At 41.4% G+C, this 12,936-nt stretch overlaps 1 protein-coding gene across 2 annotated transcripts in view; it reads left to right on the forward strand.

Annotated features, from left to right (window-relative positions):
• The window catches only part of LOC126092383 (centrosomal protein of 120 kDa-like), a 185,848-nt gene that overhangs the window by 61,086 nt on the left and 111,826 nt on the right, over positions 1-12,936 (forward strand). For both annotated transcript variants that reach the window (XM_049907947.1, XM_049907946.1), the window contains exon 4: positions 232-372. In XM_049907947.1, the coding sequence (XP_049763904.1) occupies positions 232-372 (141 nt within the window). The remainder of the gene's footprint in view (positions 1-231; positions 373-12,936) is intronic.

The following is a 12,936-nucleotide window of genomic DNA, read 5'->3' on the forward strand; positions in this document are numbered from 1 at the left end:
AGCTTCTCCTTCTCAGTGGGATTTATGGAACACAGTGAATGAATGTGATAATGTAAATGGAAGTTGACAAAAATTGATACTGCGATAAGATTTTATAAAAGAACTTTTTTGTATTTTGTGTTAAAAATAGACTGCTCTGAAATGAAAAGTGCCTGTGATATTTATTTGATGTATGTATTACATGTGATTGCATGGTGAATTATTTTCTGAAACTCACAAAAATCCTTATAGGTTGAAGACAAATGGTACAAGTTAATCGATGCAGGGTTTTGTAAACCGCATAAACCAGAACTTTTAATAAGCTTACGAATTGAAGAACGAGAGAGAATACTAGTGGACTCAGAAGTATCTCAGTCTGAAACCAATATAGAGGTAAGAATTTTGTGTATCTTGGGATATGTGCTGTTATTCACTCTGAAATAGAGTTTGTGCTGTGTTCCTTGACACCATGATTCCCAGGTAATCAGTTATCAGAATTCACTTAACTTCAGGAAAATGGTAATGTTTATTAGCAACCACCAATTTTGTGGTGGGACAGTGCTTCAGTACATGTGTAGACCCATGAAACATCCAGCAGATTAAATCTGTGTGCCAGATTGAGACTCAAATCTGGGACCTGTGCTTTTCAGGGGCAAGTGCTCTACCAACTGAGCAATCCAAGCATGACTTATTACACATCCTTATGCCATTACTTCCTCCAGTACCCTAGCTCCTACCTTTCAAACTTCACTGAAGTCCTCTTGTATACCTTGTGATAGATTAGCACTTGTGGAAGAAAGGATATGACAGAGATATGGCTTAGCCACAGCATGGAGGATTGTTTCCAGAATGAATTTCCACTCAGCAGCAGAGTGTGCATGAATTCGAAACTTGTGCATCTGCATATGTACTCCACTGGCCACCATAGGGTGCTTGGTGGAATGTATGTTGCATTGCCACTATTCATATCACTTCCCATTCCACTCGTAAATAGAGAGGGAAAAATGACTGTCTTTATGCCTCCATGTGAGACCTGATGTCTCTTATCTTAGGTTCATGGTCCTTAAGTAAAATGTACGTTGGCAGCAGGAGGATCATTCTGCAGTCAGCTTAAAGCCTGTTCTCTGAATTTTCTCAATAGTGTTCCTCGAAAAGAATGTCTCCTTCCCTCTAGGGATTCCCATTTGAGTTCCCAAAGCATCTCTGTGAATAAATGCATGTTGATTAAACTTACTGGTAACAAACCTAGAAACCCACCTCTGAATTGCTTCAATGTCTTCCTTTAATCTGACCTGATGTGGATCCCAAACACTCAAGCAGTACTCAAGAATTGGTTGCTCTAGTGTTTCTTCACAGATGAGCCACACTTTCCTAAAACTCTCCCAATAAATTGAAGTCGAACATTCGCCTTCCACACTACAATCCTTACATGCTCATTCCATTTTACATCACTTTGCAACATTATGTCTAGATATTTAGTCAAGCTTAATTTGTCAAGTAGCATACTACTAATGTTGTATTCAAACATAACAGGATTGTTTTGCCACCCGGTCCTCTCTTACATTGGACCAGGGTTTCCCACATACAGTATCTACTACATCATAGTTGCCTAAGAAAATTATAATTTTAATATGACAAATAGTGTTATAATGATGTGAGAGTCTAAAGTGGCAATGTGAGTAAATTATACTGACTGTGAACTGACGAAGTTAACAATGGCCTTACTTGTACTACTGCAGCTGCAGCCACTAAAAGTGACAGTAGTATTGATAATAATGATGATGATGGTTATGATGATAATAATAATGACAACAACTGTGACATTAATAAGAATAAAGACAGTGGCAGATAAAAGACGAATTTGTGGGTCTACAACTAGATGTTTTCTGATATAGCAAGTTCTGGGAAAAGGAAATTTAAGAAGACTACATTTAGAGCTATCTGCCATTCATCACAAGAACTAGAAATTTTGTGAAAGTTATCTTATATCCTCCTACAGTCACTCAACAATGACACTTTCCCATACACCTCAGCATCATCATCAAACAACCAAAGATTGCTGCTCACCCTGTCTATCAGATCATATATGTATGATATAAATAAAATAGAAGGAAACATTCCACATGGGAAAAATATATTAAGAACAAAGATTCCATGACGTATCAAAAGGGAAAGCACTGGTAGATGGACACAATAAAAAAACACACAAACACACACACAAAATATCAAGCTTTCACAACCAACGGTTGCTTCGTCAGGAAAGAGGGAAGGAGAGGGAAAGACGAAAGGATGTGGGTTTTAAGGGAGAGGGTAAGGAGTCATTCCAATCCCGGGAGCGGAAAGACTTATCATAGGCGGGAAAAAAGGACAGGTACACACACACACACACACACACACACACACACACACACACACACACATATCCATCCACACATATATATTGGAATGACTCCTTACCCTCTCCCTTAAAACCCACATCCTTTAGTCTTTCCCTCTCCTTCCCTCTTTCCTGACGAAGCAACCGTTGGTTGTGAAAGCTTGAAATTTTGTGTGTGTGTTTTTTTTATTGTGTCTATCTACCAGCGCTTTCCCGTTTGGTAGTCATATATGTACCTAGAGAATAAGAGCAGTCCTATCATACGTCCTCAGGGCACTGCTAATGATACTCCCATTTTGGATGAATGCACACTAGTTGAGGACAACATACTGGGTTCTGTTACTTGAGAAGTCTTTCAGCTGTCACATTAGTAGACCTAGGTGCTGTTTTACAGGCCTCTGGTATCTGCACTGTTTCACTGAATTATGACCTGAAATAAAATGATGTAGGATCTTCACCTAAATGGAGAGCCAAAAGCCTCCTTTAAAAGTTCAAATTGATAGTTCACCAGTCTTTAATTGCTTCACTGAGATCCTGCTGGTGATGACCAGGTCTCTCTCAGTCTCTAATAGTGTTTACAAACAGGTAGTTCTAATCTCTTCATAAAGTAAAAGTGCGCACAGTACAAATGAAGTGATCAGAAGTTGCTTCACACGTGGTTAAGTTAAGAAGTCACAGATTGTTACTGCAGTCACAAGTATTATTCAACTGAACCAAAACACACACATTTTAAAGTCTACTGCTCATAACAACAAAATATGCTCTCTCAGTCTGATTTAAACAAAAAGAGAGTTGCACAAACATAACCCAAGTTAGGCTATTATGCCGACAAGCGAGCTAAATGAAGACTGATAGCAGACTGACTGAAATAGCTTGAGTGTAGGTCTCATGAAAATTTGCTCCATGATATAACGGAACTTTGTTAATTTATAATAGTTTTTAAAGAGTATATATCAGAGTTAATCTTATATTGACTATTGCATCTGTCAGTTTATTTTGTTTGTATATTATATACCATGAGCAGCAGCATAATAAAGTATGCAGTACTAATTTATACTTACGCAACAGGAATTCTGTGTTTATGATGGTGCGATTCGTCTTGTTATATTAAAGTTTGCTTATTGAAAACTTAGCAATTTTTAATTAGCAACTCTTGATTCAGAAAAATCGGGCAGTAAAAGTATATCAATAGATCTCAGTAATTTACAGTGGTTTTTGCTATAAGTAGCACTGAAAATTTGGATCAAGTGAAATCTTAAATTATCAATATCTTTTCAACTAAATAAGTTAGGACTAATATAAATACGTTACTGAAAAGAGGAAAAATAGTTCTTTAATTTGAAAGTTGTCTTTCCAAATCTACCTTTCAGCATATAAGATTTTCCATATTGCTAGATTTACAAAGTTTTATAATTGCAATAACTTTTGATTGCCATAATTTTTCACAATACTAATGAGTTGATTGCAACCAGAATAACAGACTGAATGATGTGAGTAATAAAATTTTGTGCGTGTATGTGGGGATTTGTTTCTACAGTTTTGATAATTCACGTAACATCTACTTAATGTACAAACTTAAACCTTCAACTTTTGAAAATTTTGTATGGACCTTACTATTGGATATAGGAGTGTACTAATGAAGTGTACTAATGATGGAAGCTATCATGCTTTGTCATAGGACCACTCACATATCTGAGAATTTAATCCATATTCTCGTACCTTTGTTAACAATCTGCAATGGGGCACCATGTGAAATGTTTTTTGGAAATCTAGGAATATGGAATCTGCCTGTTGCCATTTATCCATAGGTCACAGAACATCGAGTGAAAAATTGACAAGCTGAGTTTTGCACAAACAATGATTTCCAAACATGTGCTGATTTGTGGACAGAAGCTTTTCTGCCTCAAGAAACATTATTATATTTGAACTGAGAATATCTTCAAAAATTCTGCAGAAAACCACGTTAAGATTATTGATCTGTGACTTTGCAGGTCGTTTCTTTCAGCCTTCTTATATTCAGGATGACTTATTCCTTATGCTATTTTTTGTTGTTATGATTATTAGTGAGGTTAGATGTTTAAGTTGAATTTTCAGAATTAGCTTATGATTTAGTTCAAAAGTCTATATAGATGGTTGAGGTGAGGCAGCAGCTCCTGTGATCACAGGTTAGTGAACAGTCGAAGGGACTCTGCAGTGTGCAATTCGTGCCCAGGTAATGAAACTGAAGCTGCAAGCTTTCTTAGCAGAGGCATGAAATGGTGTTGAACTTGTAGCAGGCTTGTCCCCCGATCATCAGATCCATCATTCCTATTTAAGTGCATACCATCATAACTAAAACCTTGATGACAATTAATAAAATAAGTAGTCAGTGTGTAATCTACCCCCTCCTTCCCAGTTGCTGCTATTGTTCACCAATGTGCAAAAGTCTTTTCTCATGATTTGACAGGAGTAACATTACAATAAGCTTTTTAGTTTACTTATCTTTTCTTGTAGAATTGGCTCCAGTTGTTCTTGCCTAAGGGTCTGATTCTTGAAGCTGAAATTCTCACATTTTAGGTTCTTATCATTCTAAATAATTATGAATATATCTAAAAACAAAGATGATCAGACTTACCAAACAAAAGCGCTGGCAGGTCGATAGACACACAAACAAACACAAACATACACACAAAATTCTAGCTTTCGCGACCAACGGCTGCTTCATCAGCAAAGAGGGAAGGAGAGGGAAAGACGAAAGGATGTGGGTTTTAAGGGAGAGGGTAAGGAGCCATTCCAATCCCGGGAGCGGAAAGACTTACCTTAGGGGGAAAAAGGAAGGGTATACACTCGCACACAGACACACACACATATCCATCCGCACATACACAGACACAAGCAGACATTTGTAAAGGCAAAGAGTTTGGGCAGAGATGTCAGTCGAGGCGGAAGTAAAGAGGCAAAGATGTTGTTGAAAGACAGGTGAGGTATGAGTGGCAGCAACTTGAAATTAGCGGAGGTTGAGGCCTGGCGGATAACGAGAAAAGAGGATATACTGAAGGGCAAGTTCCCATCTCCGGAGTTCTGACAGGTTGGTGTTAGTGGGAAGTATCCAGATAACCCGGACGGTGTAACACTGTGCCAAGATGTGCTGGCCGTGCACCAAGGCATGTTTAGCCACCGGGTGATACTCATTACCAACAAACACTGTCTGCTTGTGTCCATACATGCGAATGGACAGTTTGTTGCTGGTCATTCCCACATAGAAAGCTTCACAGTGTAGGCAGGTCAGTTGGTAAATCACGTGGATGCTTTCACACGTGGCTCTGCGTTTGATTGTGTACACCTTCCGGGTTACAGGACTGGAGTAGGTGGTGGTGGGAGGGTGCATGGGACAGGTTTTACACCGGGGGCAGTTACAAGGGTAGGAGCCAGAGGGTAGGGAAGATGGTTTGGGGATTTCATAGGGATGAACTAAGAGGTTACGAAGGTTAGGTGGACGGTGGAAAGACACTCTTGGTGGAGTGGGGAGGATTTCATGAAGGATGGATCTCATTTCAGGGCAGGATTTGAGGAAGTCGTATCCCTGCTGGAGAGCCACATTCAGAGTCTGATCCAGTCCCGGAAAGTATCCTGTCACAAGTGGGGCACTTTTGGGGTTCTTCTGTGAGAGATTCTGGGTTTGAAGGGATGAGGAAGTGGCTCTGGTTATTTGCTTCTGTACCAGGTCGGGAGGGTAGTTGCGGGATGCGAAAGCTGTTTTCAGGTTGTTGGTGTAATGGTTTGGGGATTCCGGACTGGAGCAGATTTGTTTGCCACGAAGACCTAGGCTGTAGGGAAGGGACAGTTTGATGTGGAATGGGTGGCAGCTGTTATAATGGAGGTCCTGTTGCTTGTTGGTGGGTTTGATGTGGATGGACGTGTGAAGCTGGCCGTTGGACAGATGGAGGTCAACGTCAAGGAAAGTGGCATGGGATTTAGAGTAGGACCAGATGAATCTGATGGAACCAAAGGAGTTGAGGTTGGAGAGGAAATTCTGGAGTTCTTCTTCACTGTGAGTCCAGATCATGAAGATGTCATCAATAAACCTGTACCAAACTTTGGGTTTGCAGACCTGGGTAACCAAGAAGGCTTCCTCTAAGCAACCCATGAATAGGTTGGCGTACGAGGGGGCCATCCTGGTACCCATGGCTGTTCCCTTTAATTGTTGGTAGGTCTGGCCTTCAAAAGTGAAGAAGTTGTGAGTCAGGATGAAGCTGGCTAAGGTAATGAGGAAAGAGGTTTTAGGTAGGGTGGCAGGTGATCGGCGTGAAAGGAAGTGCTCCATCGCAGCGAGGCCCTGAACGTGCGGAATATTTGTGTATAAGGAAGTGGCATCAATGGTTACAAGGATGGTTTCCGGGGGTAACAGACTGGGTAAGGATTCCAGGCGTTCGAGAAAGTGGTTGGTGTCTTTGATGAAGGATGGGAGACTGCATGTAATGGGTTGAAGGTGTTGATCTACATAGGCAGAGATACGCTACAATGGGGCGGCCGGGATGATGGGTTTGTGAATTTTAGGAAGAAGGTAGAAGGTAGGGGTGCAGGGTGTTGGTGGGGTCAGGAGGTTGATGGAGTCAGGTGAAAGGTTTTGTAGGGGGCCTAAGGTACTGAGGATTCCTTGAAGCTCCGCCTGGACATCAGGAATGGGATTACCTTGGCAAACTTTGTATGTGGTGTTGTCTGAAAGCTGACGAAGTCCCTCAGCCACATACTCCTGACGATCAAGTACCACAGTCGTGGAACCCTTGCCCGCCGGAAGAATGACGATGGAACGGTCAGCCTTCAGATCACGGATAGCTTGGGCTTCAGCAGTGGTGATGTTGGGAGTAGGATTAAGGTTTTTTATGAAGGATTGAGAGGCAAGGCTGGAAGTCAGAAATTCCTGGAAGGTTTGGAGGGGGTGATTTTGAGGAAGAGGAGGTGGGTCCCGCTGTGACGGAGGACGGAACTGTTCCAGGCAGGGTTCAATTTGGATAGTGTCTTGGGGAGTTGGATCATTAGGAGTAGGATTAGGATCATTTTTCTTCATGGCAAAGTGATATTTCCAGCAGAGAGTACGAGTGTAGGACAGTAAATCTTTGACGAGGGCTGTTTGGTTGAATCTGGGAGAGGGGCTGAAGGTGAGGCCTTTGGATAGGACAGAGGTTTCGGATTGGGAGAGAGGTTTGGAGGAAAGGTTAACTACTGAATTAGGGTGGTGTGGTTCCAGATTGTGTTGATTGGAATTTTGAGGTTTTGGAGGGAGTGGAGCTGGAAGTGAGAGATTGAGTAGATGGGAGAGACTGGGTTTGTGTGCAATGAGAGGATGTTGAGGTTTGCTGGAAAGGTTGTGAATGGTGAGTGAGTTGCCTTTTTGGAGGTGGGAAACCAGGAGATTGGATAGCTTTTTAAGGTGGAGGGTGGCATGCAGTTCTAATTTGCGGTTGGCCTGTAGGAGGATGCTCTGAATAGCCGGTGTGGATGTGGGAGAGGAAAGATTGAGGACTTTTATTAAGGATAGGAGTTGAAGGGTGTGTTCATTGGCTGAGTTGATGTGTAGGTGAAGGATTAGGTGGGTGAGGGCAATGGATTGTTCAGTTTGGAACTGGTATAGGGACTGATGGAAAGAAGGGTTGCAGCCAGAGATGGGAACTTTAAGTGTGAGGCCTTTGGGGGTAATGACAAATGTCAGACAAGCCTGAGAAAATAAAATATGGGAGTGTAATCTGGCTAGGGCGAAGGCATGTTTGTGGAGGGAATGTAAATAAAACTTAATGGGGTTGTTGTGGAGGTGTTGTGAGGGTGACATGGTATTAGAAGGTGGAAAGTGTAACATGAGGCTGAAATGAAAATGAAAATAAAAAATAAAAATATATGGGGAGAGATAAAGGTGAACTAGAAAGCAACTGGAGATCTGGTGTGAAAAAAGGCGAAAAAGTGTTGGTTAGAGCTGAGCTATGTTGATCCTGTGGTGAACTTGTGTAGGTAGACAATGATGTGCATAAAGGTTAGGTGGTTGTGTTGCCGCCAAAACACGTTAAAGGGTGGAGAAATTCGGGAAAATTTCGAAAAAACTATGTGTAAATGTATTAAAAGGAGTGGTTTTGTGGTGGCAGATTATGGAAATGAGGCTAACAATTGTCTGACGAAGAAATAATGACATTAAAACCTGTGGGAAGCGGCTAAAAATGATCGGTGATGTGAGAAAAACAGAAATGGAAATAAAGCAAAAGTTATTAGAACTAGCCCAAATGGTTGTTTAATAGGTGAAAGGAACTGTTTGTGAACTAGAAATGGTGGATTTCATAGCAGCGGTAGTGTCGAAAGCGGGAAAAAAAATAATTTTTGGTTATGGTTTGGAAGTGGGTTACGTATTATTATGCATTACGTATTATTGAGTATATATTGGCGGGATAAGATTGTATAGTAGATTACGGTAAAAAGGAGAAGGTGAATACAGTGTGAAACTACTGGCAAAAACAGAAGGAGAAAATAAGACGACAGAAAAGATTTCGAAATGCAACAGTGACAATAACAAATGTAATTGTTGGGTTCAAATTAATGATATGAATATAATAGAGCGAAACATTCCATGTGGGAAAAATATATCTAAAAACAAAGATGATGAGACTTACCAAACAAAAGCGCTGGCAGGTCGATAGACACACAAACAAACACAAACATACACACAAAATTCTAGCTTTTGCAACCAATGGCTGCTTCGTCAGGAAAGAGGGAAGGAGAGGGAAAGACGAAAGGATGTGGGTTTTAAGGGAGAGGGTAAGGAGTCATTCCAATCCCGGGAGCGGAAAGACTTACCTTAGGGGAAAAAAAGGAAGGGTATACACTCGCACACACACACATATCCATCCGCACATACACAGACACAAGCAGACATTTGTAAAGGCAAAGAGTTTGGGCAGAGATGTCAGTCGAGGCGGAAGTACAGAGGCAAAGATGTTGTTGAAAGACAGGTGAGGTATGAGTGACGGCAACTTGAAATTAGCGGAGGTTGAGGCCTGGTGGATAACGAGAAGAGAGGATATACTGAAGGGCAAGTTCCCATCTCCAGAGTTCTGACATGTTGGTGTTAGTGGGAAGTATCCAGATAACCCGAATGGTGTAACACTGTGCCAAGATGTGCTGGCCGTGCACCAAGGCATGTTTAGCCACCGGGTGATCCTCATTACCAACAAACACTGTCTGCCTGTGTCTGTTCATGCGAATGGACAGTTTGTTGCTGGTCATTCCCACATAGAGTGCTTCACAGTGTAGGCAGGTCAGTTGGTAAATCACGTGGGTGCTTCACACATGGCTCTGCCTTTGATCGTGTACACCTTCCGGGTTACAGGACTGGAGTAGGTGGTAGTGGGAGGGTGCATGGGACAGGTTTTACACCGGGGGCAGTTACAAGGGTAGGAGCCAGAGGGTAGGGAAGATGGTTTGGGGATTTCATAGGGATGAACTAAGAGGTTACGAAGGTTAGGTGGACGGTGGAAAGACACTCTTGGTGGAGTGGGGAGGATTTCATGAAGGATGGATCTCATTTCAGGGCAGGATTTGAGGAAGTCGTATCCCTGCTGTCCATCAGATTCACCTGGTCCTACTCTAAATCCCATGCCACTTTCCTTGACGTTGACCTCCATCTGTCCAATGGCCAGCTTCACACGTCCGTCCACATCAAACCCACCAACAAGCAACAGTACCTCCATTATGACAGCTGCCACCCATTCCACATCAAACGGTCCCTTCCCTACAGCCTAGGTCTTCGTAGCAAACGAATCTGCTCCAGTCCGGAATCCCCAAACCATTACACCAACAACCTGAAAACAGCTTTCGCATCCCGCAACTACCCTCCCGACCTGGTACAGAAGCAAATAACCAGAGCCACTTCCTCATCCCTTCAAACCCAGAACCTCCCACAAAAGAACCCCAAAAGTGCCCCACTTGTGACAGGATACTTTCCGGGACTGGATCAGACTCTGAATGTGGCTCTCCAGCAGTACGACTTCCTCAAATCCTGCCCTGAAATGAGATCCATCCTTCATGATATCCTCCCCACTCCACCAAGAGTGTCTTTCCGCTGTCCACCGAACCTTCGTAACCTCTTAGTTCATCCCTATGAAATCCCCAAACCATCTTCCCTACCCTCTGGCTCCTACCCTTGTAACCGCCCCCGGTGTAAAACCTGTCACATGCATCCTCCCACCACCACATACTCCAGTCCTGTAACCCAGAAGGTGTACACGATCAAACGCAGAGCCACGTGTGAAAGCACCCACGTGATTTACCAACTGACCTGCCTACACTGTGAAGCTTTCTATGTGGGAATGACCAGCAACAAACTGTCCATTCGCATGAATGGACGCAGGCAGACAGTGTTTGTTGGTAATGAGTATCACCCGGTGGCTAAACATGCCTTGGTGCACGGCCAGCACATCTTGGCACAGTGTTACACCGTCCGGGTTATCTGGATACTTCCCACTAACACCAACCTGTCAGAACTCCGGAGATGGGAACTTGCCCTTCAGTATATCCTCTCTTCTCGTTATCCGCCAGGCCTCAACCTCCACTAATTTCAAGTTGCCGTCACTCATACCTCACCTGTCTTTCAACAACATCTTTGCCTCTTTACTTCCGCCTCGACTGACATCTCTGCCCAAACTCTTTGCCTTTACAAATGTCTGCTTGTGTCTGTGTATGTGCGGATGGATATGTGTGTGTGTGCGAGTGTATACCCTTCCTTTTTTCCCCCTAAGCTAAGTCCTTCCGCTCCCGGGATTGGAATCACTCCTTACCCTCTCCCTTAAAACCCACATCCTTTCGTCTTTCCCTCTCCTTCCCTCTTTGCTGACGAAGCAGCCGTTGGTTGCAAAAGCTAGAATTTTGTGTGTATGTTTGTGTTTGTTTGTGTGTCTATCGACCTGCCAGCACTTTTGTTTGGTAAGTCTCATCATCTTTGTTTTTAGAAATATTTTTCCCACGTGGAATGTTTTGCTCTATTATATTCATATAAATAATTATGAAGATTGTCGTTACAATATTTTTGTTTTTACATTAATTTATTTTGTCACATTTTTGTGTAACACACAGTCTTTTGAATTTTCACATTAACAAAGCCCAAAATACAAAAATACATCCGATCACATCAGAGGCATGCTTGCAACTACTTCACTCTGCAGTAATAGTAATATTCCAAAGGATTTACAATTTTTCTTGACAAATGAATTTCTGTTAGTGTTGATTATTATTTCATAAATGAATCCAGAAACAAACATGTAAACAGTACTAGATTGCATAATTGATAATAGAAATTTTAAGTGTACCAAATAATTTGTAATTTCAAATGTTTCTAAAAAAAAATAATAATTTTGACTGTACATTCAATGCTAGTACTTATCGATTGTCATATCGAAAATAAAGTATTGCCTTTTTCATAGATTTAAACTTGAAATATAACATATTGTGTATAAAATTATATGAAATTTCTCAGAAAAACAGCTGAGGATAATATTGACCTGTCTTAAATTCAAATAATAATACTGGTATCGACTACTACTGTTGAGGAAAAGTAATACTAGAGGAGGATGTCTCTTTACATGAGGCAATTTGATTTGAGTCTCCCAGAAATCTCGTGATGATGATTTTTATGAGACTCCTTCCTGCTGACAACCCATTTCCATTCACATAACAAGTAATGGCAAAAGACATTTGATGGCTTGTTAACAGCTCTCTTCATGACTTATCCGTACCGAGAAATTACAAAACCAAACTAACTATTCCATATTTGGATATGGCCAGTGTCATAGACCCTGGAACTTAAATTGTTTTCAACTCTTTTTAGTTGCTACTCTACGTCAGGGATGCCTCTTACTATGTCCTACATATGTGAGTATGTACAGTGGCCAAAGAATTATGTGTCTGTGTGCTCCTCCCATATGAATGATTTCTTAAATGTGAAATTTAAAACTTAATCTAAAACTTCATCTTTCTTTTTGCTGTTGCCATACCAAATTGGTCAATGAGTGGTTGGATAGAGGCCTTTGACCTGCTTAGCAATTTTATGTAGGACCAGAATTTTCTTGAGTTCTTAGCTAGATTCTTTGCTAAGGTATGACTGTGGTGGTAGTACACTGTGCATGTCAATCTTTTCACAGGCACATGAATCTCTACAAAGTTTTCCTTGTTGTCTTTTGTACCAAGAGTGCCTTAGTGTTTGCTTCCTCAGCACTATCCAAATTTTGTTATTAAACCACGGTGGGTTGTTTCAGTCCTTAATCCACTTACTCGTACATATTTCTCCAGAGCATGATTTACAATCCATTTAAACTTTGCGCATAATTCCTCTACTTCTATCATTTTAAAACTAAGTGGTCTCCTTTCATTGTCTAAATCAGATGCTAGCAACTTGTTATCTGCTCTTTCTCACAAAAATATTTATGTAGCCATTTTGATTAACTAAAGTAACCATTGCTACAGTGATGACATTATGATCAATAATCCATGTCTTCATACTGACGCCATCAATAAGGTTGGGTCTGTCTGTAGCTGTGAGGTCTAAAATATTTCCACTGCGTATGGCC

The sequence above is a fragment of the Schistocerca cancellata genome, chromosome 7 (assembly GCF_023864275.1).
Source record: "Schistocerca cancellata isolate TAMUIC-IGC-003103 chromosome 7, iqSchCanc2.1, whole genome shotgun sequence".
NCBI lineage: Eukaryota > Metazoa > Arthropoda > Insecta > Orthoptera > Acrididae > Schistocerca > Schistocerca cancellata.